Below are 26680 nucleotides of genomic sequence, written 5' to 3'. Positions count from 1 at the left end.
GCGCGTGCCCGCGCAGCAGGCAACGGGCGCGGCGCGGGGCCGCGCGGGGCGCGGCGCGGGGGCGCGCCCGCCGCTTCCGCGCAGGCGCAGGCGCAGCGGCCGCGCCGGTCGACGCCGAGGCGGCCGGAGCCTGCTGCTGCCGCCGCGGCCAGGGCCGCCGCGGGGGGAGGCGCGCGCGCGCGCGCCCACGTGCACGTGCAGGTGCACGCGCCGCGGCGGGCGCGCCCAGGCCTCGGCCCCGAGGAGGCGGCCGCGCGGGGACGGTGAGGTAAGGCCGCCGCGGGGGCGCCCGCGCAGGGGGAAGAGCCCCGCGCCGGGCCCGTCCTGCGGCGGCGGCGCGGTGCCCCGGGCCGGAGCGGCGGCCCCGCGGCGGGCAGGGGCTCCTCGCCGTCGGGGGAAGCCCCGGGGCAGCGTCCCGCGGGGGTAGCGGTGCGGGCGAGGGGAGGCCGCAGGCGGAGCCGGAGCCGGAGCGCGGGCGGCTTACGGGAAGCCGCGGCGAGAGGAGGAGGAGGCCGGGGAGGAGATGCGAGGGCGGCCGGCGGGCCGCGGGGCTGGGGAGGCTCCCGCTGGGGTTCTCGGAATCGCGCCCGCTGTCGCGCTGCGGGTCTGTTTCCGGCTCGCCTCGCGGGCCGCCGGCTCCTGGCTGCGGCGATTTCCGCGGCGCCGCGAGCGTCTGGGCGCTGGGTCGGGACGGTTGCCTGCACTGCGCTGGGCGCCGGCCACCCTCTCCCAGAGAGGCTCCTGAAGACCCTCGCAGACGAGGACGAGATTTGCTGGAGCTGTGTCTTTGCACTAGGAAATAATTTGTAAAAGCAGAGCCTCCCTCAAAGCAAGATCCGGAGGCAGCATTTTGCTCGAGTGTGTCTCTGCAGTCGGTGCCGATGGGATTTCGGTGGTGGGAGGATGGTTTGAGGGCATGTTTCTGGTGGAGCTGCAGTTTGGTAGTAGCTGGTGCCTTGCTCTGGCGCAGTTATACCAGTGTACAATAACTCATAAATTGCCTTTACTGAGATGGCCTGCTCTAATTCTCATATAAGAACACAAGTTTTTATGAGCACTTTTACCCCCTGTTTGAAGCAATTATTACAAAATATGATGTGATGGTGCAAACTCCTGCCCAGGCCCTGTTCTTTCCTGTTTCTACCCGAGAATCTCAGCAGTTCTTAACTGGCATCTTTGTATTCCTTGCTTTGGTCCCTCCTTGTATTCTTGTAGAATCCCAGCTGTAACTTGCTATTGATTTGACCCAAATATTTTCTTCGCAGTTTCCAAAAGAAAAGTTCATTCCTGAGCCAAAAAGTAGCATTTGAAGAGAAAGTCCTAGCAGACGGGACAAGTTTAGACTGACTGGGTCCCCAGAGTTACGGTGAAGTAGCCGTGATGCACTAACATCTTCTGAAACGTCTTCTCCAAGTGTGCAGGATTTCACCCATGTTTGTGGTACAGGTTTCGTTTCCTCTGTTTGTTATTCTCTTCTATTCCTAATTGATACCTGAAAGTGGCTCAGAGTTGTGGTGCCTGCAAACTTACCCACTTTTTCTGATAATACATTGTAATTAGAACATCTTGTATTAATTCTCAAGAAATTTTGCATTGCTAGTGTGACTAGATAACCAGGGCAGCCACTATTACTATATAGTCTTTTTTTCTGTGCTTAATACTTTCAGGCAGGAACTACTTTCAGCAGTTCCCCTTAACTGTGGAAGCTACCTGATACATACGTCAGATCAATAGCAAATTGTTAAAACAGAGCAAATTACTTTTGAATGATGATCAGGCCTAAATGACCAGGTCATAATCTTGGGAGTTTATGGACCCTTTGGGGAGCGGTGCAGGGAGTGTGACCCATGATGTTAAAAAGAGAAAAGCCACAAACCCGCATATTACACTGTTATCCCTCTCTAGAGAAAACTGAAACATGTTACGGGGCAAACTTTCCTCTCTTCTAGCAACCAATATTCAGAATTTTTATAGTATACATTGGCACTTGTTAAAAGAAAGCCAACCTTAATAAAGGTGTTCAGAACAGCATGTTAAAAAATAATTTGCTTGATGATCAACCAAGTGTACAGGTGAAGGGGGACCTTGTAGAATACAAACTAACTCCTATAAGTATGCATAGCTTGCGTGAGGTTAGACTGAACTGAACTTCAAAATTCCTGTTCATTCATTATACTCGTTATGTATGATGTATACATAATGTATGTAATGATGTAGGATAGCTACTAAGGATAGATTTGAATCATCATGTATCTTAATAGAAAACAGTAATCTTGTCTTGGACTTGAGCCTTGGATCTTTCCTCCTTGATTTCTCTGTTATCTGACATTCCCAGGTAATATCGTTGAAGTAATATACCAAAATAAGCACTCTTTCCTTAAAAACCTTACCAGAAATTGCTTCCCTGTGATATCCATCCTAAGGAAAACTAGGTTGGAGCAAGTCTTTGATTCATAGTTCTTAAAGTACTTTCTACTTAAAAGCTAGTATCATTCTAATACTAGGACATGTTTAATGAGGATTTTCTCCCATGGTATGAGAAAATCTCCTATGTTGAATGTTATCCACAATTCATTTCAGCATCCATCTCATACTTTCAAAAGGTACCATATTGCTTCTTCTGAACTTCCAAGCCTTCTGGTCGTGGTGACTAATTACAGCTTGATGGGAAAATGCATTAGCGATATGTATAGGAAGAGGGTCCCATATTGCTGGAGTTTGAGGCAGGACTGCTTTTCATTAAGTTATATGGTAATGACTGTTAGGTAGCCCTAGGCTACTATAGCATTAATGTAACTTTAGAGATTCAGCTTTCAAAAATTTGTATCTAAGTTATATGTATGTTCACAAGAACAGAATATGCAGTTTTTGCCTGAGTAGTAAGTAGCTAGATACATAATTACTATTATTACGCAAAAAATATTGTAGATACGTGTTTTGAACGTGACTTTAAACTAATACTTGAAAGAGACCCCAGATACAGAAGAAAGGTGTTAGTCTATGTCATGCTTAAGTCTTGTGACTGAATTTAGGCCTTTGTACTTAGGGTGGTCTCATCTCCACAGCAGTCACTAGTATCACAGTCAAGAAAGCCAGAACATTACCAGCAACCTCAAGGGAGACCGGAGACCAGAGGGTGTTCTTGACACTGCTGTGAGTCATTTGTTGCATAGCTATTCGATTAACTGTAAAGCAATTTAAAAAAAGAAGAAAAAAAACAAAAAACAGCAGCAGTTAGGTGTGGTAGCCTTACCTGCTTACCAAATGAATGCGGCCGTATCCTCCATCCTGTGCTCAAGGCAGGCTAGCATTCCAGAAAAACAAAAACTTCATCCTTTCAAAACCAGGAAAGGCAAGCAGCAAGACACCAGCAGGAGCACATTGCTGCGGACATAGAGAGGATGCTCCCTGTCTATAGAACAACAACCCACAAAGCATATATACTTAGAAGAAGTAACTCTTACTTTCTCTTTCCTGTGGGCTAAAGCCTTTTTTTTAATTAAGCTTACTTTTTCCCATTTTGGCTTGTCAGTATTGTGTTTCTAGACCTGCACACTACCATGTCCTCTGCTCTTCCTTTTCCCTTCTCCTCTCTTTCAGACACCCACTTCTTTACAGACTCTTTTCCCTAACTCAGCCCCCAGTCTTCAGAAAGAGGGCATAGTAATCAGGCTGCAGTTGATGTTCTTAACCATATTAAACAGTCTTTTCAGTTAGGAATTTAATGATGCAGGTGCAGTGTAGCTCACAAGACTTAGCAGTAGCTTGTTGGTCTGAAAAACCTGAGAATCCTTTTTCTGTGCTATTCAGAGGTCTTAGTTATCTGAGCAAGCTGATCTACTGTTGCTGGTAGTGGCACTTTGAAATGGTGCCTTCTTCCCAGCACTGTGTGTTTGTGTCATAGTCACCCGAAAGGAATAGAAACTGAACAACCCTTTTCTGATACCTTGGATTTCCTTTTCTCAGAAAGTATTTTCCTTAGCTGACATAAAGTGCTTAAGGTGAAAGTTCAGTGAAGATGAGAGTTTGTAGTTTGTACCTGCACTAGCAGCTTGGCTTGCTTATGTATGCAGAAGGTGCAGGCTGCCTAGCCTCCTTCTAAGAGTTTACCTCGTGAGAGACATGTTGGGCAAGACAGCATCACAGTTCTTTCAAGAGCATAAAATTATTCTGATCTTTACCTATTTACCCATTTCATAGGCTTCCCCAAACCCTCAATCTTTTGGTATGTTTAGCAGCATTTACTGCAAGCCATCACCTTTTGTTTTTTGCTCCTTTTTCAGGAAGAAGCTACCTTACATCCCCACGACAGTCCTTCCCAGGATTCTTTTCCTTAAATTCAGGCAACTGGGAAAATACATTTTTCCTAAAAAATGGGCTCTTTCCTTTGTCCTCCAGAGACATTTTTTTTTTCAGCTTCAAGCAGTTATTTAACGCTGTTTGCAAAGATGCCTTAAATAGAGCTTGAAGAGTTTTAAAGGCATCTAGGCACCTGGTGGCAGGTCCATGCTCAGGCGCTTTAGAAAACATCATGAGATATCTATCAGAACCATTAAGTATTGTATACCTTTGGAAACATGGCCCTTGACTTCTCTGTTTTTCAGTTTTTGCATGTGTAGAGTATAAAAACAGTGCTGATCTACTGTATATTAGAAGGATAAGAACTAATTATTAACAGCACTTTGAGAGCCACAGAAAAAGAAATGTTTTTAAATTGGCTTAATATAACTCATAAGTTGACAATATAGATCATTTGTTGTGATCTTCATGTCTGATCCTATGAGATGCACAGAATCTTCAGTTTCAAAGACCCTTTGTCACTTACCTAGTTTTTAAGGGTCACAAGAATATACACACTTGAGCCCCACTCCTTGCATAGTCACTCCTTTTGTGGAACAGCTAGATGCTGGGTAATGACACTTTCTTTCCTCCTTTGTATTACAGATCCAGGACATCTAGAGTATTTTATTTTGTTTTAATCACTAAGCCACGAAGACTGCAAACATGTCACTGGAAGATATCCACATGAACACTCAGGACTTGCTTGAAAAGCAGCAATTAGATGCTGGAGGGTTTGGAACAATTTCTTTATGCTTTCACAAGAAACATGGATATGTGGTATTAAAAACAGTGTATACAGGACCTCAACGCACAGAGTAAGTTACAAAAAAGAATCTTAGTTCTGATTTATATCCTTCAAGATAAAGAATCCTTTAAATTCAGTGGAGATAAATCCTAATTACCATTTAAAATCTCTGGATCAAGGAAATACTATATATGAGGAAAATACTCTAATACAGTATTAGCAATTGTTCTGCAAGTTTTTTTTTTTTTCCTAACAAGTCAACTTTACAATTGTAGAGTTTTACCTCATTCCTATGGCGAAGTTTCTGTTTTCTTTTGTAATATGAGCACTATTGGTATGGATTGTTAAGAATTGAGAGAGCTCTTGAAGACTTAAGGAAATGCAGGAACTCAGCAGGTACATGATATTTTTAAGCTTGCGGATTAATTTGCAATGCAGTTCTACAAATGCAGATGTCCAGTAGGAACTAAACATACATAAGCCATTAGGAGAGCTCAGACCCCACACCTGTGATACCAAGAATATAATTCTTTCTTCTTTGAGTAGAAGGGGTGTGAGCCAAGCCCACTCAGTTAACTCAAGGATTGAATTAGCTATATGTTTCAGTGGATTCAAGTCATGTTCTAGCTCTACTTCCTCATAGCAATAACAATCCTAAAACTCTTGCATGAGTCATCCACTAGAGAGAGGTGAAGACTTAATGTTCTTCTAGTTTGGATTATGAAATGCAAATGATACCAATTGAGTTTTAATTTGAACAATAGAAAGTTAATTAAGAGATTCTGGTAGTCCACAAACCTCACTGATGCTTTGGGGCAAAAAGCATTTAAAATGGACACTCTCTCCTCAAGTCTGCCAGATTTTCTTTTTTTTTGGGGGGGGAGGGTTCTGTTTTTTTTTTTTTTTTTTTTTCTGTCTCACTACTATAGCTCTTAAGTTTGTTATTTTTTAAAGCTTTGAAAGTATTAAGCAAACTCTTAACTGAACCAGCACAAACAAAACAACATCTTCTCTAGCGCCACAGGAGGAGAAAGCAGTTTCCTTTTAAGGCACAGGGTAAGAAAGCATTAGTAAGCAACATGGTCGATATTTTACTGCTTCCTCTTGCACGGTGACTAGAGCAGTAGTAGTAATTAGCATACCACCCCTTCTTCCATTTAAAAGAAAGGCTACAGCTCTATTCTAACACACTTAGTAGGCTCCAAGCTTTGCAGTTGTGAGAATTAGTGAGTTGTACTGAGGCCCAGGTGACCAATTAGGCTTTGAATACATCCGTAGTCCTTAGCACAGGCTATCAGTATCCAGTGTAATGGGTGCATCCCCCTGTAATGAATTCATTTTGAAAGCAAACATGAATACAGCTCTTTCCCAAAGAGACCTTTGTACTTTACTATATAGGACTTAGTATGTTAAAAGTAGAGTTTGTTTTGATTCTTTTTCTCCAATGACACTTTCAGCTTCCTTGTCCCTTATCGCACCGCAGTTCAGGGATTTGAACGTACAAAACCAGCAGTGCACTTGTGAAATGATGTTTACACAATTTCTGAAAAGCAGGCCCTAACATCAGACTATGCAGACAGTCTGTAGGGATCCTCTGTACAAGCCATCTGGGAAGAGACTCAGAAAATACAACCTGAAATAAAGCTGTACCAGTTCAAAACCAGCTGAAGGTCTGCTTCATCTTACAGTGGCTCTAAGGATGTTGACATTTTTGACCGTTATTTTCATTATGAATCAACAGCATTTTCCTTCCTATGTTCCTTCTGGCCTGAGATCTATATTCAGTACAGTTTCTGTTTTGCAGATACAATGCTTCCCTCCTTGAAGAAGGCAGGATCATGCGCAAACTGCAGCATGACCGTGTGGTAAAGCTACTAGGTATAATTTTGGAAGATGGAAACTACTCACTTGTAATGGAGTATGTGGACCGGGGAAACTTGATGAAGGCTCTACAGAAAGTGAGCAGTAAACTGATTCAGTAATTATAGAATACTTACGCTACTTACGCTTGGCAAGAAGTTTGAGGGAGGCAGCATTTTACTTCAGTCTCCAAAGGATGGAGCCTTTATTCTCTGCCCCCTTATGTCTTTTAAAGGGCCAGTGATAGCCCTGCTTTTTCCAGAGACACAGTCTGTGAAAGCAAGAACGACGATGGCTGTCATGTTCAATGCAGTGAAGCAGAACATAGTTACATAGTTCCAAGTTATAGAGTGTATTTGTGAAGAGATGAGAATTTGCAGTATAAGAACACTCATGTAAATGTGGAGTGGCTCCGGATTTGTTTTGATAAAAGAATTTAGATCCAAGAAGGACTTTTGTCCTTTTCTATTATCTGGGCTCAAGCAGAAGTACTACGTGGGACTGAGAGAGAAAGAAACTATCTTAAAAACTGTTGTTTAATGGTTGTAGTGGTTATAACAGCACTTTTTTGAATGGACAGTATTTTTTGTTTCTTATTTTAGCTCTCCATGCCTTTATCAGTGAAAGGACGTTTTGTGCTGGAGATTACAGAAGGAATGCTTTACCTACACGAGCAAGGCTTAGTTCATAAAGATCTAAAACCAGAAAACATCCTTGTGGACACAGACTTCCACATTAAGGTACTTTTTAGAATGTAAATGAAGAAAACAGGTGGTCTGGGTTAAAGAGCCCAGTTCAGCTGCATTGGTTAGTATTCCTGATTCATAAATGAACTCCTGTCGTCCAGTGAGCTATTGCTAAGGCAGTGTTAGCAGTGGACCATTGGAGTGTGGCAGCCTACACAGCTGCTGAACCTGCGATTTGCATAACTTTCACTATCTTCCTTTCTTCCCCCCTATCTGTGAAAAAAAATAACTAAGGGTATTTAAAAAAGAATGAATAAAGCTGTTGAGAAATAATGAACTACAAATAACAAAACAGCTAAAACGAAAAATCAAACCTCTACACACAGTGGTTGAACCAAAATAAAATGTCTTATGGATCATGTCTTTTGTTCTGTATTGCTGTAATTTCTCCTCCTACCTTTACCTTCTTTATTTTCTTTCTTTCTTTTGCCTATTATCTTTTCTTCTTTTGTCTCTCTCTTTTTCCCTTAGTCTTCATTATTAAATGACAGCCAGCAGCTACAAAAAAAAAGCGGCAGGAGACTCCTTCAAAGAATGATTTATAAGCCTGTTCCAAAGCCCTTCTATTAAATTCAACGGGCTTTTGGATCAAGACTCATACTTGTACAGCTGACTGCTGAATAAACCTGAGTAGAGTTTGCAGCAGTCCTCATCAAATGTCCTGTCTGTGGTCAAGGTGAGTTGCTGACCCCTGTTACAATATGAAACTTCCTGTGAAGAGAGCTCTGTCATTTGATATTTCTCACACATAAATTAGTGACAAGTAATTTGACAAGGTTAAGATAATAACAGATCGTAGCGCCATGTATCTTGTAGATAAAGAGATATCTTTTTTGAAAAAAAAAAAGCTTTTTATCCACTTTAAATGTAAACTAGACTTTTTTAGTTTTCAGCTTGCTTACATGCACAGAACCAAACTAGCCTATCGTTATACTGTATGACAGACTGAGCTGGAACCCAGGATTAAACTGAGAAACAAATCACACTTCCTTGAGCAGCTTGATGAGTATCATTTAAGATAGCTGCTGGATGATTTGCCTGCTTGAATGTGTCTAACATTGCTAACATTTATAAAGGGAACCAGTTATTCTAGGAAACTGCAGGTCATCAAAGGTTTCTATCAGATCTTCCTCTGTCAGGCATCCTCTTACTTGCAGACGTGAACTTGGACTGCTGCTTCTTCAGCAGGCTGTAACTTAAGTTTCCCTCTTCTGTTAAGCACATCACCTCTAAGCTTGGCCTGAAGCTTCAGAAACTCGAACAATAGGGTAGCTAGAAGCAACGAGAGAGACGTACAAGAAAAATGACTAAGAAGTAAGGCAAGAAAAAGATACAATGGCAAATTGTTTAATTTCTTTTCTTGTAGTTGCATTTTTGCCCAAGTGTCATTTTTATCTCATTATAAAGGTATGAAATGCTTGTTTACCTCCTGTTCATTGCAGCAGTAGGTATGACGTGTCTTATTTTTCAGATTGCAGATCTTGGTGTTGCCTCCTTTAAGAACTGGAGTCGGCTGACCAAAGAAGAAACTGTCCGACAAAAGCAAATAAGGAGCACTTCCCAGACCAATGCTGGGACTCTTTTCTATATGGCCCCAGAGCACTTAAGCTCTCTTAATGTAAAACCTGTGGAGAAGTCAGATGTTTACAGCTTTGGCATAGTGATGTGGGCAATTTTTGCTGACAAAGAGCCATATGAACGTAAGTCAGCTGCAAAAAGCCTGTATCCCAAAATCAACATTAAATTTTTAACATTTATAATGTAAAGTTATAAAATAAATGTTAACAGATTAACTTGTCTTGCCAAAGAAAAGCGCTCCTGTTCAGCAGCTGATGGCCAGTAAGAGGCATAGTTGTATCATTTGTGACTTTTAAGTGTAGACAGAGACATCTGCACTGAAATGCGGACATGAGCCCAAGCTTGAACACATCATTTATTCACATCCATGTAGTGTGGACATAAATGTGCACTCAGTGGCAGAGGTTAGACAAAATTTGGGCATGCCAGGGTGGCAGCCTTGATATATGCTATTTCCTAATATGGGCTAGTCACATTGCTTTTTGTTTTTACTAGGACCATGCACACATTCAGCTATTGCTTCTTGGCTGTGTGGGGCTGATTTCTCAAAATATGCTAATGTGATCACATTTGAAAAATAGAAGCAGAGCTTGGAATTTCAGAGTAGCAACATGTGCTAATCATTTTGAATGAATTTTCTAACTAAATGGCTAGTAGTTGTCCGTATGGCCATCTTTGTGTTTCTTACCAGTGCAGAGATTCGTGTTCTAGAGATCCAGATCTGTCACCTTTACTGTGACCCTTACAGTGAATTTAAATCCACTGAGTGAATGTTGTGATGTGAGTGATTTGTAGATTCAATTCTGACATCTTTCTTTGAAATCTTCATTTACCATGTCCATAACACCTAGGAAGCTAATTCACTGCCTCCTTTACTTACAAAGAGTTGACTCTTTGTGATAGCAAGATCTGTGATCAGGATCTGATACAAAATTTTATTTTTTCAGATGGTATAAATGAAGCTCAGATTTGCTTTGGCATCATTAACGGAAACAGACCAGACATAAAAGAGATTATTGCAAAATGTCCACAGGAAATAATTGACTTAATGAAACAGTGCTGGGAACAAGAGCCAGAGAAAAGGCCATCCTTTGCAGGTAAGACATTAGATATTATTTTTGTTACATGTCCATCAGTAATAGCAAAATGAACTTGAGTGTTTTCCTCTTAAAAACAATTTTTTTTCTTTAAAAGACAACTTACGTACCCAGCGTAATCTACTCCATGCACTCTGGTATTTGGTCAAGCCTTAAAGATTTGAAAAATTCTGTCGCCTTCTGTTGATAGAGCTGAGACACTGTACCTGCTGATAATACATCTTCAGTGTAGTATAATCTCTAAATTTTACGGAAATGCTAATGTGAGGGAACTTGATACTTCTTAAGTATGACTGAGAAAGTGTCCAATAGAACTTGTTTCAAAAGCTGTCCCAGTTTAGCCTTTCATAAATAGTGCAACAGCCTTAGACTAGCTAATTGTACAGATTTCAAAGCAATTGAAGTCAGTAAGTCTTAACACTAGATTGAATGGTCTGAAAAGGAGACAAAGAACATTCAGCAAAATAAGCCAATATATTTGAGCTCTTCTTCCTGTCTTTTCTCTCTGCTTCCATACATAGTGACAAAAAAAGAAAAAACTACATGTGACAGGAAGTAGAGTTTTTGATTTAGATAGGGGCATCAAGAACTTAATGTGCAGTTGGCACATGCTTAAATGTTGATAGGAAATTAGACCAGAAGAAATCTATTACTACTTCTGTATTTCATCTGCATAATATGCTGCTAATGGATTAAGTTTATGCTTCACAGTATGTTTCAGTGTCTGATCTTTCCATCTGAAAAATACTGATATTTACCATGTTTGTAAATTTTCAATAATAATTTAGTTTTTAGTTAAGACATGATAGTTGTTTATCATAAACAACTCCAAGCAATTGAATGTATCTTGTTTCTTGAAACAGTGGTACCCAATCTTTTTGGCCAGTGAAGTCAATGGAAGGGGCTATCAGCCACAGATTATAAACTGAGCACTTTTACCCTGAAAAGCAATACAGCAAGAACAATAACAAAAAGAAAAATCACTGGAAATCATCCTGTTCTTGTTACTGTGTTAAGGCTAAACCAGCCATGTAAACACAAGTTCCAAATATATGTGTAATATACATATTTGTGTGTGTACTGCTGTTTCTGACTTGGTATAATTCTTTGTCAATCCTTATCCATCAAAACTGTTAAACAGTATAATTTCTTATATTTTCCCTTGAAAACCACCTTCACCTAGCTCTCTTATTTTTGCAGAAATTTGTCAAAAATACAAGCCATTTTACTATCAAAAATTAGAAAAAAATATTGAAGATGATCTGAAAAAGATAAAAGTGAGTAACTTCCTAAGTTCTTTAAGATGTCTATTTCCCTACATCCCCTCACACCACCCCCAATATATGGTCAGATTCTGCCACTCTGACACTAATCTTGCCTGACCAACCACATTGCCTTCTGGGATAAAATACCTGGATTTGTAGATGAGGGTGAGTAGTGGATATCATTTATCTAAACTTCAGCAAGGCTTTTGACACTGGCTCTCATTCTTGTATCCAAGTTAGGATGTTACAGTCTGGATGAGTTTAAAAACTAATTGGATGATGAGGCTCCAAAGACAGTGATTAGTGGGTCCTACTTTACCTGGAGGCCAGTTATAATTGGTGTAGTGCAGGAGTCTATGCTGAGACCTGCCAGGGTTGTCACCTTTATCAATGACCTGGGAGAGGTGGAATGCACTGTTGTCATGCTCACAAATGACACTGACGTGGGGAACCAGTCAATATGCTCAAGGGCAGAGCTGCCAGCTGCAGTCTGGAGGAATGGGTTGATAGGAACTTTATGAAATTTGGGAAGGACAAATGCAGCATCCTGCACCTGAAGAGGAAAAAAATCCTGGCAGCAGTACAGGCTGGGTGCTGCAGCGAGGGAGCAGTGCTGCTGGGAAGGTGCTGGAGTGGTGGTGAGCAGCAGGCTAGCTGGGCCCGAGCCAGCATTATGCCCTGGCAGCCAGGCGGGGCAAACAGCATCCCAGGCTGTAGTGACAATAGCACAGCCAACAGACTGATGAGAGCAATTATCCACTTCTGCTCAGCACTCATTAGTCCTCAGTTGAGTGCTGTGTTTGGTCTTGGGCCCTTAACACTAGGAAGACATTGACCACCTGGGGCGAGTTCAGCGGAGGCTGCCAAGATTTTCAGTGGCCTGGAGCACTTGTCTATGAGGATAGGCTGAAAGATGGACTCAAGAGATGAGATGGCTTCAAGGAGACCTAAGAGCAGCCCCCCAGTACCTGCAAGGAGTTTGTTTAGAGAAGCCATGCATAGTGGGAAGATGAGAGATAGGTTGCATAAACTGAAATATGAGAGATTCAGATGGGAAATAAGGGGAAAAACTCTTTCTCTATGAGGACAGTGGAGCAGGTTGCCCAGGGAGGTTGTGCAGTCTCCGTCCTTGGAGGTTTCCAAGATGTGACTGGGCAAAGCCCTGAGCAACCTGGTCTGATCCCATAGCTGACACTGCTTTGAACAAGAGATTGGACTAAAGGCCTGCTGAGGTCCCTTCCGGCCTGAATGGCTCCTTAATTCTGTGATAATACAAGAACCCGTAAAAGCTCCTAACAGGTCCTATAAGTCTCACTCATGGAATAAAATGTTTATTCTCAGAAATTCAGAAGTGGCAGCGTCTGATTTAGAGTAGGTGTGAAAAATCCTATAAATTTATGTTATTTTTTTAAATACATGTAAGTCTGTCCTATGTTCAACAGCATGTTAGCGAGTCCCAGTGGGTTGAGACCAAGAAGCTATACAACAATAATAAAAAAATGGGAGATTTGAAGATGAGCATTTTTCCTGAGTGTTTTAAGTTAGTCCCTCTGCTTTCTCTGGATGTAGGTTTATAAACTATAGTAAAAAGAATGATTTCCTGACAGAAAATAATGATTAAAGTACTTCTTGAATAATTATTTTGGGTGGTTATAGAAACTTTATTAGAGATTCTATCACTTTACTCAGTTAACTAGTACTGACAGGTAACAGTGAGAACTCCTGACATGAGGTACTTAAGTAATGTGAGGCTCCAAAGAGTAGACACCCAGTTATTTTAATTAAGAAAAAAAACACCTTCCTTGTGAAGCAGTTCTTTTACAGTTTTCTTTAAAGTGCTTCCTTCTGTCACCAAGACTGCAACTGTGCTAATGAAGGTTTCTGGTTTGGAAATCAAGTAATGTTTATGAAGCACCAGTGGCTGTTTAGCAAGACAGTAAAGTTCTGCAAAACTAAGATGATGAAACAAATAATAGATTTACTGGACTAATTTGGCCAAACATGATGTGAATTATGATGTCTGTCTTATGGTAATCGCCTCAAATCAGGATGAGGATTGAGACCAATTATACTAGATGCATTACCTCTTTGCAAATACTCTTCCTCAGTCATAGCGACCAAATAACTACTACGAATCTATTACTACGAATCTATTACTACGAATCTATTACTACGAATCTATTACTTTCTCAGTAAGGAGAGCCTCTGTTCATAGCAGGGCACACAGGTGAGGGACACGGAACGTGAACACAGCATCCAGGCAAGACAATGCAGTGAACTACTAGCTCACCTTAGTTAGGTTCATGTGTTAGAGGGTTTGTGCACAGCCATCTTTTTTTGTTTGCAATCAAGACAGAGCCCACAGCCTCCTAACTGAAAGCCTCCTAACTATTCGGTTACTCAAAATTGAAGGACCTAAGGTTGTAATGAGTTTTAGAACTTCATCTTTTCCTTTGAGAAGAGCGAATCTGTGGGAAGAGATGAATAGTTGTTGATTTTTAATCTATGAGAGTACTTCCTGGATTTAATTTAAACAAGCAAACAAAAAAAAAAGACTTCTGAAAAAGTTATTTTACAAGCAAGATGCACAAGCAGAAATGGAGAAATCATTTTGGCAAGCAAAAACTTGTTTGAGTTCCAGTGCACTATTATTATTCCAGTGTATGTGAGCATTATCTTAGTAAAGGATCAAAGAATCAGAGAACACTTGAAGTTGGAAGGGACCTCTAGAGACTGTCTAGTCCAAGCCCTTTCTCAGTAATGGTCACCTAGAGCAGATTGCCCCAGACCTTGACCAGCTTTTGAATATCTCCAAGGATGGAGACCCTGAGACCTCTCTGGGCAATGTCTTCCAGTGCTCTGTCACCCTCACAGTAAAGAACCTTTTCCTCATATTCAAGTGGAACTTTCTGCGTTTCAGTTTGTGCCCGCGGCCTCTCATCCTGTCACTGGGCACCACTGAAGAGTCTGGCCCCATCCTGTTTACACCCTCCCTACAGATATTTATACACACTGATAAGATTCCCCCTCAGTCTTTTCTTCTTCAGACTAAAAACCCTGGCTCCCTCAGCCTCTCCTCATAGGAGAGATACTCTAGACCCTTAATCCTCCACTGGCCTGTGGCTAGTGGAGTTCCCCAGGGAACTGGGTCCAGTCTTGTTCAAATTATTCATCGATGACGAGGACGAAGGGACAGAGTGCACACTCAGCAAATTTGCTGATGAGAACTAACCAGGAGGAGTGGCTAATACACCAGAGGGCTGTGCTGCCATTCACAGAGATCTGGACAGGCTGGAGAGTAGGATGGACAGAAACCTCATGAAGTTCAACAAGGGAAAATGCAGGGTCCTGCACCTAGGGAGGAGTAACTCCATGCAGCAGTACAGGCTGGGGGCTGACCTTCTGGAGAGCAGCTCTGCAGAGAAGGACCTGGGAGTGCTGGTGGATGACAAGTTGACCATGAGCGAGCAATGTGCCCTTGTGGCCAAGAAGGCCAATGGTATGCTGGGGTGCATTAGGAAGAGTGTTGCCAGCAGGTGGAGGGAGGTGATCCTGCCCCTCTACTCAGCCCTGGGGAGGCCTCATCTCAAGTACTGTGTCCAATTCTGGGCTCCCCAGTGCAAGAGAGACATGGAGCTACTGGAGAAAGGGCTTTGTAGGGCTACAGAGATGATCAGAGGGCTGGAGCATCTCTCCTATGAGGAAAGGCTGTGAGAGCTGGGCCTGTTTAGCCTGGAGAAGAGAAGATGGAGAGGGGATCTCTCCTTAATACCTTAGGAGGAACTGTCAAGGGGATGGGGACAAACTCTTTTCAGTGGTGCCATGCAAGAGGACATGAGGCAATGGGCATAAACTGAAACACAGGGATTTCCCCCGAATATGAGGAAAAACTTCTTCACTGTGAGGGTGACAGAGCACTGGAACGGGTTGCCCACAGAAGTTGTGGAGTCTCCTTCTCTGGAGATCTTCAAGGCCAGCCTGGATGCAACCCTGTCTAACATGCTCTAGGTGACCCTGCTTGAGCAAGGGGGGTTGGACTAGATGATCTCCAGAGGTCCTTTCCAACCTCAACCATTCTGTGATCGTCTTCATAGCCTTTGCTGGACTCGCTTCAGTAGCTCCATGTCTCTCTTGTACTGGGGAGCCCAGGACTGGATGCAGTACTCGAGCCCCAGGGCTGAGTAGAGGGGGCAGGATCACCTCCCTCCACCTGCTGGCAACACTCTTCCTAATGCACCCCAGCATACCATTGGCCTTCTTGGCCACAAGGGCACATTGCTGGCTTTTGAGATATTCACAGAGATATTCTCTGTGAATGGCAGCACAGCCCTCAGGTGTATCAGCCACTCCTCCCAGCTTGGTATCATCAGCAAATTTCACTTTATTGAACTTCATGAGGTTTCACGCCGCCCCCTTCTCTAGCTTGTCAGGGTTCTTCTGAATGGCAGCACAGCCTTCTAGTATATCGGCCACTCCTCCTAGTTTGTTATCATCAGCAGACTTGCTGGGGGTATACTCTGTCCCATCATCCAAGTCATTGATGATTTTGAGGGTTTTTTTGATCAATTGTTTTTAAGATGAATAATAGGGTCATCAAAATGGTAGACTAGGAATGGAATTTGCCTTCACTCTAGTGAAGTGAAGTGAAAATGAGGGTTTACAATTGTATTGCGTCTTTCTGAAGAATTGCTCTAAACTCCTGAAACTATGTAAAAGTCAGTTTAGCTATATCGGAATGTAAAACTGTTCCCTCCTCTCATCTCTGAGGATGGATATATTTACTATATACAGATCCACAAAATAGGATACGTATTTGCTACCTTTATATCACAGCCTTCTCCCACTGGGATTGCTTGCAGAAGAGTCAGCACAAGACAGGCTAATCCTTTCCATCCAAAAACACAGTATTTGGAGCAAATTCATGCTCGCGTAGGCAAGGATATCATTTGGCCAGCTCAGAGGATAATATACTGCAGTTGCATTGCGGTCCTTCCTCCCTTCATTGAAAACTTTTCTTTTTCCATTTGCAGCAAAGCAGTGGGTCTTTTGTGCCAGGCTGTGCTCTCTGAGAGAGGATGGATTTGTTCACTCAGGTCACTTCACTGAAAAGATGTGCTGTTTCCTACCACAAAGATGCTCCCTTTGGCTTTACCTATAACTTGATCATTTGTTCTTTCTAACATGCAGAAAATGTGGCCTGAGTCAAATGAACTGCTGAACAGGATGCAGTCCCTTCAAATAGATGCTGTAGCAGAAGACTCCAGTAGTGGTCAAGTAGGTAAGTGTTCCAAGTCAGTTACTAGCACATCATTATGCCATGTGCTTAAGATAAAATTGTTAACATGTAGAATTTATGAAGAATTTTGCCATTGATTGTCTGTGAACAGACACAATTATTCAGGACTTCAAAGAGACTTGTATTCACTGAAAAGATTGAATTTGTTCCTAGACTCCCAAAAGTCATATTCACTGTTTCGAAATTTTGGGCATCTACAATTTGAAGTTGTTTTATTTTACATTCTTCTACTTTCATCTCCTATGCAGAAAATTCCCTTTTACATTTGATTTTTCAATGGTCATTTTGATAGTTACTCTTCACGCTTGATCTTTCTTTCCTTTTCTGTAGTCATGCCAACAAACTTTTGAGTTTTCTGCAGGCTTCAGCTCCATAAAGATTTACTGTTTCCTGCAACCAATCTTTTATACAAATGTTCCGAATACAGCTAAGACACAGGATTAGAAAGTACTGCTTTGTTTATGAGCTTGCTCTCTATTGACTCTGTCTGAGGAATACTAATAGATGAGCCTTCTCTTGTTTTGTCATATTTTCTATCAAGACTCGCTTGATTTGCATGTTTTAGTTTTACAGAACTGTCTCATTAGTATTTCAGTATTTCAGTAGTTAAAGTTTTGTGGTAATATATCAGGAATTCTTTCAACGCAGTTTCTTAGTGACAAAAGATAGAGGATCTTATTTGCAACACGGACTTACAGGCAGCTTTAGAAAATTCAGTAGAATGCTGCTAAGTTTGCTCACACCATTTTAAGGATAGTATTAAGAGAATTATGTTAAACTGCAACGTGTAACTGTTAAATCTTCTCTAAAGCTATGCTTCCACTAATTATTCTTTAGGAGAAATGATGGGTTAGTAGGGCAGCCCCATCGCTACGTTTTTAAATGAGTATAGTTACATTTCCTTAGCAAAACTAGTTAAATATGACAGCAGCTGCTCTTGTGCTTCAAATGTGAAAGGTTTTATTGTGAATCTGTGCTGCATAAAGATGCTGTCTTGTCAGCCTGTCAGTCAAAGTCATTTTTTTCTCCAGTCAATGGGCATTATTCAGATAGTAGTAGTGAAAGATATCCTAGACAACCTGCTCATAGATCTCAAGCTTACTCTGGAGAATGGATGCTGTGATAATGCTAAATTGCTAACAGCTGCCAATTTTGATGAGGTTGTTTCTGTATGAACTTATTCCTCCTACTCCCCCTCTTGCAGTGGTAACAGTAGAAATAGAGCAAGTCAAACTGAAGGCATACTAATACACAGCCATCAGAAGGAAATAGTTTTGGTCCTGCCTAATTTGGACTGAATTCATGTAATTTGAAGATAAAACAGTTCCCTAGCATTATCTGCACAAATTAGAAACACATAAACTTTATGACGCTTTTACAGTGGTTTGTGAGCATCTCTTGCTTTCAGCAATGCACAGGATTTTCTAGACAATTTTGAAGCTTTCAGTGCTCTTCAAGAAAGCCTTTTCAGTCCTGCACTTAAAAAAAAAAAGAAAGAAAAAAAAAAAAAAGGAAAACGGGTAGTAACAAGCAGATTTTTACATACTTTTTAGTCCTGAAATGCTGCAACATGATCTAGGTCAGAACTCAAAGCAATCCAGTTCAGGACTGAGTAGAGCTTTCTTTGATACTGAGTGTTAGTTTGAAAGATTTAGGTGTCACAAACTCCATTTTATCTGGTAGACGTTATTTGTGAAAACATATTCTTTGAGACTTTGAAGAATAAACTAGACAAAATAAAAAGAAATATTCAAGCCTCATGAAATACCTAGAAGTGATATTTTGCGTAATTATTTGAAAACATGACTTTAATTAATCATTTTTTACGCTATATGAAGTAACACCTATTATGCTGAGTCTTATTCACCATTGTGTTACACTCCAATTTTGCACTCACTAAACTCCAGTTAATGCCTATAGAGGCTCACTAGTAAATCAGACCAAGCATATGCCTCCAGAAATTTTTTGTTGCAGTGGTTGAGAACTTGACATCAATACAGCTGGAATATGCCGTGAATTCTGACACCACTAGAGTGAATGAAATTTTGACAGTGATACCTCTAATAAGCCTGTGCATTGTAAATTTAAGTCTATAATCCTTCCATAAAAAGGTATTAGAAAATAAAACACAGCTTATGCTGGAAGTGATATTTTCACATTTTATAAATTACCATAATATTAAGAATAGATTAGTTGATTCCAGTGTCATTGCAACAAGTTATATATTTACATCAGGATACATTTCAAAGATTTAATTTTCCTCCGTTTCAGATCAGCCTAATTCTCTACACAGCTCTCAGGATCCCATGACCAGCCAGGTGAACGAAGCCTTTTTTGCTGCCTCCCCTGAGAACCAGCCTGTAGAGAGCTGTGAGACCTCATTTACACCCACTGAGAATCTGGAAAGAAAACTACAGCATGAATACAACTACCATGTGTTTGGCAACTGGATGGATAAATCAGAAATTCCACCTGTAGTATATACCCCTGAAATGAGAGAGGAGGAAAGGAGACGAAGAGTTTCCTATGATCCATTTGCAAAGCCATCTCCTACTCAACAAAGGAGTGAACTCTATCCAAGAGCTGAAGATACAAGCTCAAACACTAATCTTTATTTTCAGCCACAACCAGCTGCAACAACATCAACATGGGGAAAATTTGATATTTTTAATGGGCCGAACCCTAACAGTTTCCTAGCAGGAAACATAGAGGATCGCTATGGAGCATGTTCAGCCAGTTCATTTAGCCTAAATAAACCTCCTGTGCCTGAATCTGGCCCAAATCCGAAGTCAAAGAACACTGTGAAATGGCATCCAAAGAACGCAGACACAGATACAGGTAAGACTCTTCCTCCACTAAACCCTCTGTCTGAAAACATGCTTGTTCTCTTAAAAATGAAGCCTACTTACTGCTTACAGTGATCTGTGATACAGCATACTTATTTTGTCAAGTTCTCTTTATTTAATATCACTTCAGGTCACTAAAGTGCTCTGGTTCTGATTTCCTTATACCTGCTTTCACTGATCTTGAGCCATTTACTTCAAATGAATAATTGCTAAAGCATCAGACCCAATGCCTAACTCTTTAGCTACCAACTTAGTAATAGCAGACAACAGCTGCTGCAGCTGTGGTGAGAGCTGCTTAAAACCAAGAGCTGTTAACAATCATGCTAGGAAAGCAAAGAAGTAGTTTTGACTCACAGAATGTGACATTCACACCATGTGTATGCAGAAACCAAAATTTACCCATAGATTTGTAACTCTGCAGGAAATAGATCTTTTTTAGATTCATCTGTAGCAAAGTAAGAGATTCCTGACTTCAGGGGGTCAACAAGGCTCATAACTGGTTTGTCTAAGAGAGCTCCTTCCAGTGCTATTGGGGAGCTTCTCTCAGTATTTGCTAGTGATCTGTGGAATAGAAAGGTATGGAAACACAGCAAGAAAAGAACACTATGAGTTGACCAAAAAGTGAAAAGAAATGGTCAGTAACCAGAGGCATTTATGATGTACCTTTTAGGAACTGGATGTAGTATGGGATATGTTAGTCTGCTTCTACTAGATACTGGATACTTTTAGTGTGGCATTCTTTTCCAGAGCCTCTTACAAAAAGATAAGAATTCCTGGCTCATTAGCAGGCATAATGCCACAAAGATGCCATTCTGTTAAATTATGTATGCAGGGGCTGTGATTCGTTGTTCACATGAGTTTACTTACTGACATGAATCTGAGAGCTGTCATTTCAGAAAGAAAGTATTAGAATATCACTAATAAAATAAAATCCTCTGATAAAAAGAAAAAAAAAGGAGGAAGTTGTTATAGGGAGGCAGCATGCAACAGTATAGGAACTGTCAGTGTGCAATTCAGAAGACCTGCATAGTAGCTCTTCCATTGATTTGCTGGGTGACTCTAACCTAGTCACTCTTATTGCCGCAGCATGAATTGTAGAGCTCATCTCGGGGACATATTAATAAATCACTACGTCAAGGAGAAAGTTACATCTCTGCCAGATACAACTGTCCCCAACAGAAGGTGCAGTGGTGTCCCTTTTCTTAGCTACAGCAGGTTAGGACTCATATAGTTGTAATATAAACCACAGTCACTCTCAGGTGGAAGCAGCAGCAGCCTTTTTGGGAGCCTTCTTGGTTAGGAATGTTCAAATACGAGTAACTGATACGGCACCTCAGTCTGCAACCGTGCTCTGATCCTGTGCTGCTGTCTACTAGCCAGGTAGTCATGCGCCCAGGTGGAACACCATATTCCCTCCCCCTGGGCCACAGGTGGTTACCTTACAGTTAGTCACTAAGCAAACCATGGTGCTGATAGTTAATTCAATTAAAGTTATTCAAGGAGATAAAGTCCTCTTAATTAAAAAGGTTCCTGTCTTTGTGTGTTTAGTAGAAAGTGTATACTTACTATTAAAAATACTGCAATCACTTCTAAGTATGCTTGCAATCACTTTTAACTATGTTTTCTTCTTTTTTTCCTTCTATAAAACTGTCAGCGTTTTTGGTTTTTTTTCCTTTGTTTAGGTAACAAGGATTCCAATTCCTTCATGAGGGGAACTTTTGCATATTATCCTAATGCACCTCAGTTACCCAGAATAAACACAGGCAAGTTCTGTAGCCTTACCTGTCCTGGTAGCCAACAGGACATGCATTGTCTATTGAACAAGAAAACAAAAAAACAAGAAAAGTATTTCAGGACCTTGAAATACTTGGTGTGAATGCTTAATATCTCTAACCATAACGGAACTTAGCAATACTAGTATCTAGAATTAATTTCTGACTCTAGCAGGACCTACACATTCAGCTGTGAATATATTTGATGGATCAAGAAGTTTATTCTCTCTGACAGAAGGTAGCTTAAAAAAAAGAGAGAGAGAGAGAGAAGGCATTGTCTTATCTCCTGGAACTCCGGCCCACTCATTTTCTTAGAAGAACTGGTGGTAAATTGTGGTGAATAAACCCAGCTCTTGAACCACACCTGTATCTGAGACACTTGTCCCAAGGGCCATCTCTTGCCCTGGATTTGTAATACAAACTTCTACGTGCAGCCTTCATAGTGATCAGCCTTCCTTGAGGCAGAGGTTCAGCTGCCTGAAACCCATGAAGTTCTGCCCTGTCCTCTGGGAGGTGTTAAGATATACTCCTGTCAAGCTGTGTTGCTTGGGCCACCCTGAACCCTTCTGTTAACCCTTTCAAGGCTTCATTGTCCAGTTTGTGCTCACAGCTGTAAATGTAAGCCAAGAAAACAAGTAAGAAAACGGCAGATTTCTGTGCTCTTGACCATATGCCCCTTACAGTCTCTGGGTGATGACTCAGATGTGACAGGCAAGCCAGGTGTACAAGCTTAGGAATGAAATGCGTAGCAAGAGTCTTTGGGCATCTAACCATCCTTTTGGGTGACCAAACAAAGAACAGGGTCTATCAGTTGAAGTGTCTGTACTTCAAATGTAGATATACATTGTGATATTTGCCATTTTGACTAGCAGTAGAACATTTGACAGACAATATGCAAGTAGAGTTTGGCAAGCATTACCAAGAGCATAAAAAAGTGATGTCACCTAACAGGACAAATTCTACTCATTTAATTTCATTCTGTGTGTGCAAACTGGACAACTGCAAGCAAAAGACTCCAGGCTAGGCCATCACTTGCAAATGGACTACAGATGCAAGCTCCTGGAGGTGCACACAATTTAGCTGTGCATTTTTCACCTATTGTTGTGTGCACGTGTTAACTTTTGTGGCTCTGAGGATACAGGCCCTCAAATAAATGTGCAGGTGTATTTCGTGAGGTATCTTAGAAAACATTCTAGCCTTGTCTTCAGAACCAAAAAAAGCAGAGTAGGCAGAAACATCTTCAAAAAGGTTGTTGAAACAGAGACTTGATTTATTGTGCAAATAGATAAAACTGAGCACTATATTTCTATATAGCAGGAATGAGATATATTGTGAAAGAAAATGATGCCAGCAAGACACCATAGTAGAATGTGGAGTATGGAAAACTTACAACAAAAATGATTTTCTGTAGTCTCATTGAACTTTGAAATCATAAGCATTAATCTAGTATTTTTTACTTCAAATGTAATAAAAGCACTTAATCACTTCTGCGATTAGTAGACTGTGATTAGTAGAAGCTTCCTCCTTACCCTTCACATATTACTTGACATTTCGAACCATATGCAGTTGTTGATAAATTTTTGTTGATTTCCCTTATACAGAAGATTCTATCAAATACAGCATAAGTAACAGTACTGGAATTCAAATTGGATCCTACAATCACATGAAGATTGAAGAACAGAATCAGCACATAAGCACTTGTCCTATCGTCGCAGAAACATCTTATTCATATTATGAAGCAACGGGTATATTTGGTAAGAGACATATCTCCCCATTTTTGGAGTATTCTCCCCTTAAAATGTACCTCTGAGAATCATTTATTTTGGAATGTGTGAATGCAAAACATCTTTCTCCCTCCGATACCTGAAAAATAACTGCTTGGCTCCCTTTCTACTGTGTAGCATAATACTAAACCTTGACTAAAGCAAGTAATAGTTTGTGCTAATACTGTTCTAGAATACTAACTGGGAGCCTCATTTGTGCAGTAGTTTCATGATGTCAGATGAGATACTAAATGCAAGTACGGATGTATAGGCATCAAGAACCGGAGCAATAACAACAGTAAAACCAATGGAAACAAGGTTCAGATCGGTGGTCCCTACCTCACCTGTAGTTTTAATATTTCAGTTTGGTAGAAATTGGAAGATTTTGAAATTTAATATATTTTCATTGTTCAAGATTGGGTTAAATTATCCCTATGTATTCTTAAGTAAACAGATTAATAGTGTGCAAGAGCACAAAAGGCATCATAGAGCCATCAGTCAAACTTTATAAATACATTGAAAGAGCTTCTCAATTTTGCAGATGTTTAAATGACAAACGGTGGTAATCTCAGATCAAAAAGCAAGGTCACCACCTGATTTGTGAATCCATGTGTCCTGACAACGGGGGCCTGTTCTTCAGGTGTTCAGTAATACTGCCTCCATGAAGCCCACTTTTGATTGTATCGTGAAAGTTCTGCCTGCTGTTATTACCAATACATAGTTTGGGAAGAAAAATTGAGATAGTGAGGGGGGTAGAACAAACGTTAAACAATGCTGTTTTCTTACATTTTTTTTTCCCCCATTTGGCAGACGATAATACTGTCCTCTCTGAGAAGCATCTGAATCTAGTGAGAGAAAAGTTGGCTAAACAGTGGAAACACTGTGCTCGTAAACTGGGCTTCTGCGATCCAGAGATTGATGAAATTGATCATGACTACGAACGAGACGGACTGAAAGAAAAAGTTTATCAGATGCTGCTTAAGTGGGTAATGAGGGAAGGCTCCAAAGGTGCCACGGTTGGAAAACTTGCTAAAGCCCTCTTTGGCTGCCGAAGACTCGATCTCCTTACTAGTCTGATGCAAATGAATGGGGAGCAGGTTGACTGAGAACCAGTGGAAAAGGAGGGTATTTTTTCCTGAAGACTTTCCATAGGAAGTAATAATTCTGGACAAGCTTTCTGGAACGTCCCTGTTTTGCATGGACTCGTCCTTTTTGGAACAGATTTTCTGCCAAGCAGTTCTAAGCGAAGACCTGCAGTAACTCAAAATATTTATGTCAAGATAATTAGGTCTTCGAAGGGATAAAAGAAAATAGGCATTTTCCTGTTGATTAAAATGATTGCATTAAGATGTCAGTGACAACACAATTCCATAGTGATAATATTATTGATTCAAGGAGAATGTCTGTTTCTTTTATACAATATTTTTAGCTTTCTGTCTTGAAACATGCTGGTATCCTTGTTCAGTTCAGTTCTGAACAAAAGCCTGTCATTTCAGCAAAGCTAACATAGCCATAAGAATATATCAGACTGCTTTCTGCCCAAGGCTTTCAAACTGTGAGCCAAAATTAACTCTTAATTTTGTCTAAGTGCCAATACTTAAAAGAATACAAGTGCAGATTGCTCTAGTTTGATAGGATGTTATTTTAAAAACTCTTTTTACAGTGCTTATTAAATAGAACAGTCTAGAACTATGCAGAACATTAGTGTGAATACAAGCAAAATGATTTTTGGCTAAAGAATCAGGAGCATGATTAACAAAAATACTTTTCTTTCATAGGATACTATTCCATTAATCTTGCATTAAATTTGACATTGCTTGTTAGAGAAGATTTGGCATGATAAATCTCTAGTCTGCTTTATGAAATAATGAAAAGAAAATTCAGTCACTATGAAATTCCCAGCAAAGACTTGGGAATATATAACCTTTGGGAAGGAGGAGAAGTGTTTTATTCCATATCCTACTCACGAGGAACTTAAAAAATTGCTGAATCTCTTAGGCTGCATTTACACTAGTAAATTAAATGAGCCTGAGAGTGCTCCTGGGCACTAAATTCACTGGAATGCAGCACTGTGCTTCCAGAGAAAAAAAAATCTTTTAAACTCCAAGACATTGTAGCATGCTCAGGAATCATTTGACTGAGGGCTGTTTCACAGTGCTAAAGTTGTGGGGTACACTGTAGTGTAAGTGATTACATCCCAGTGCCTGTGAGTGTTGACGTAATTTTAGTGTGCAGATTCTACAAAGGAAGAATTCTTTTGCTGTAAGGTTTTTTTGCCCCCAAAATCATTATGCTAAGCTGTGCCTGTGAAGGTGTCTTCACTTAGGTGAAAACACCTCTTACTTCAGTCAAACCGATAAACACTGCCAGCAGATGTTTTGGGCCATTCTTCTTTTGGCTCTGGAACAAGCAGTAAGTGTTCACTAAATTCTGGTTGGTGTCAAAAAGCTAACTGTTTAATAAACAGTGTAATCTGAATGGATTTCTGTTGTTTGATAGCGCAGCCACCATTTTTATTAAAAGTAAAATGAAAATAGGATCATCATAAATGCCAGCAAATTTGGGTTAGTTTTAAAGCTACTTAGCATAAGATAATGATAGAAATGACAATCCAGAATTGGAGATTCAGAGCAGAAACTAGTGTGACGGGTGTGTCATCACTTCCAGGTACTGGAGTGTCTATACTGGAGTGTAAATGCGTGCTTAGAACCATACTTTTCTTTCTGTTGAACCTGGGCCATGTGAGCATTTGCCACAGTGACTTTTGTATTTTGTGTTCCTCAGAAGTTACCCTGTTGTCCTACTGCTTTGACTTAGAAATGTACCAAAATTTCTGTTAACTCCTCAGTACAAGAGAAACGTTTTCTGGTAGCAAACTCATTCAGTCAAAGGCAAGGCTGTAGGTCTCAGTACAAGGTTGACTGGGAGAACTGGAAAAGCTGGTGGTATACAAGAGGTCCAATAAAATTAATCAGTGCCCTCCTCTGGCCTTAAAATCTACAGAACTTTCAGTTTGACAGAGGGACCAGCTTAAATTAGCTTATGCGGTTCCCCATTTGACCCCAAGAGATCAGCAGTGGTGTTGATCTTTGAAAAATGACTTGTCACAGCAGATCACAAATACAAGAAAATAATGCGGGCAAGGAGGAAAGATTTATTATAGGTGCAGAATGGCTGTCCTTCCTGGGAAAAGAATGAAGCAAAGAGGAGGCAGAATAGTGATTTCCTGTCAAACTGGCAAGCTACAAGCCTCATGGACATAAGTGGTGATAAGGTAGCAACTGTACAGAGATTTCGACCTGAGATGGGTGACGTGCAAACCAGGGCCAAAACATTCAGCATATCTTTCTCATGGTCTCTCCCAGAAGAAT

General features: G+C 40.8%; 1 protein-coding gene across 5 annotated transcripts; it reads left to right on the top strand.

Moving 5' to 3' along the window:
- Positions 1-196: 196 nt before the first annotated feature.
- Positions 197-25787, top strand: RIPK1 (receptor interacting serine/threonine kinase 1). Of its 5 annotated transcripts, none has more exons than XM_062570032.1 (13): positions 243-268; positions 1266-1440; positions 4945-5156; positions 6891-7044; positions 7549-7686; positions 9164-9392; positions 10218-10367; positions 11568-11644; positions 16820-16910; positions 19200-19766; positions 21457-21537; positions 23148-23300; positions 24120-25787. In XM_062570032.1, exons 3-13 carry the CDS (start codon positions 5005-5007, stop codon positions 24413-24415), a joined length of 2088 nt encoding a protein of 695 aa, XP_062426016.1. In that variant the 5' UTR covers positions 243-268; positions 1266-1440; positions 4945-5004; the 3' UTR covers positions 24416-25787. The 5 variants fall into 5 exon arrangements, with proteins under 5 accessions (XP_062426018.1, XP_062426016.1, XP_062426015.1 ...); XM_062570031.1 differs by having other exon boundaries at positions 1266-1446; XM_062570034.1 differs by lacking the exon at positions 1266-1440 and having other exon boundaries at positions 197-268.
- The last annotated feature ends 893 nt before the right edge of the window (positions 25788-26680 follow it).

The sequence above is a fragment of the Rhea pennata genome, chromosome 2, assembly GCF_028389875.1.
Source record: "Rhea pennata isolate bPtePen1 chromosome 2, bPtePen1.pri, whole genome shotgun sequence".
NCBI classification, from domain to species: Eukaryota; Metazoa; Chordata; class Aves; order Rheiformes; family Rheidae; genus Rhea; species Rhea pennata.
This window is presented reverse-complemented; position numbering and strand designations above follow the sequence as displayed.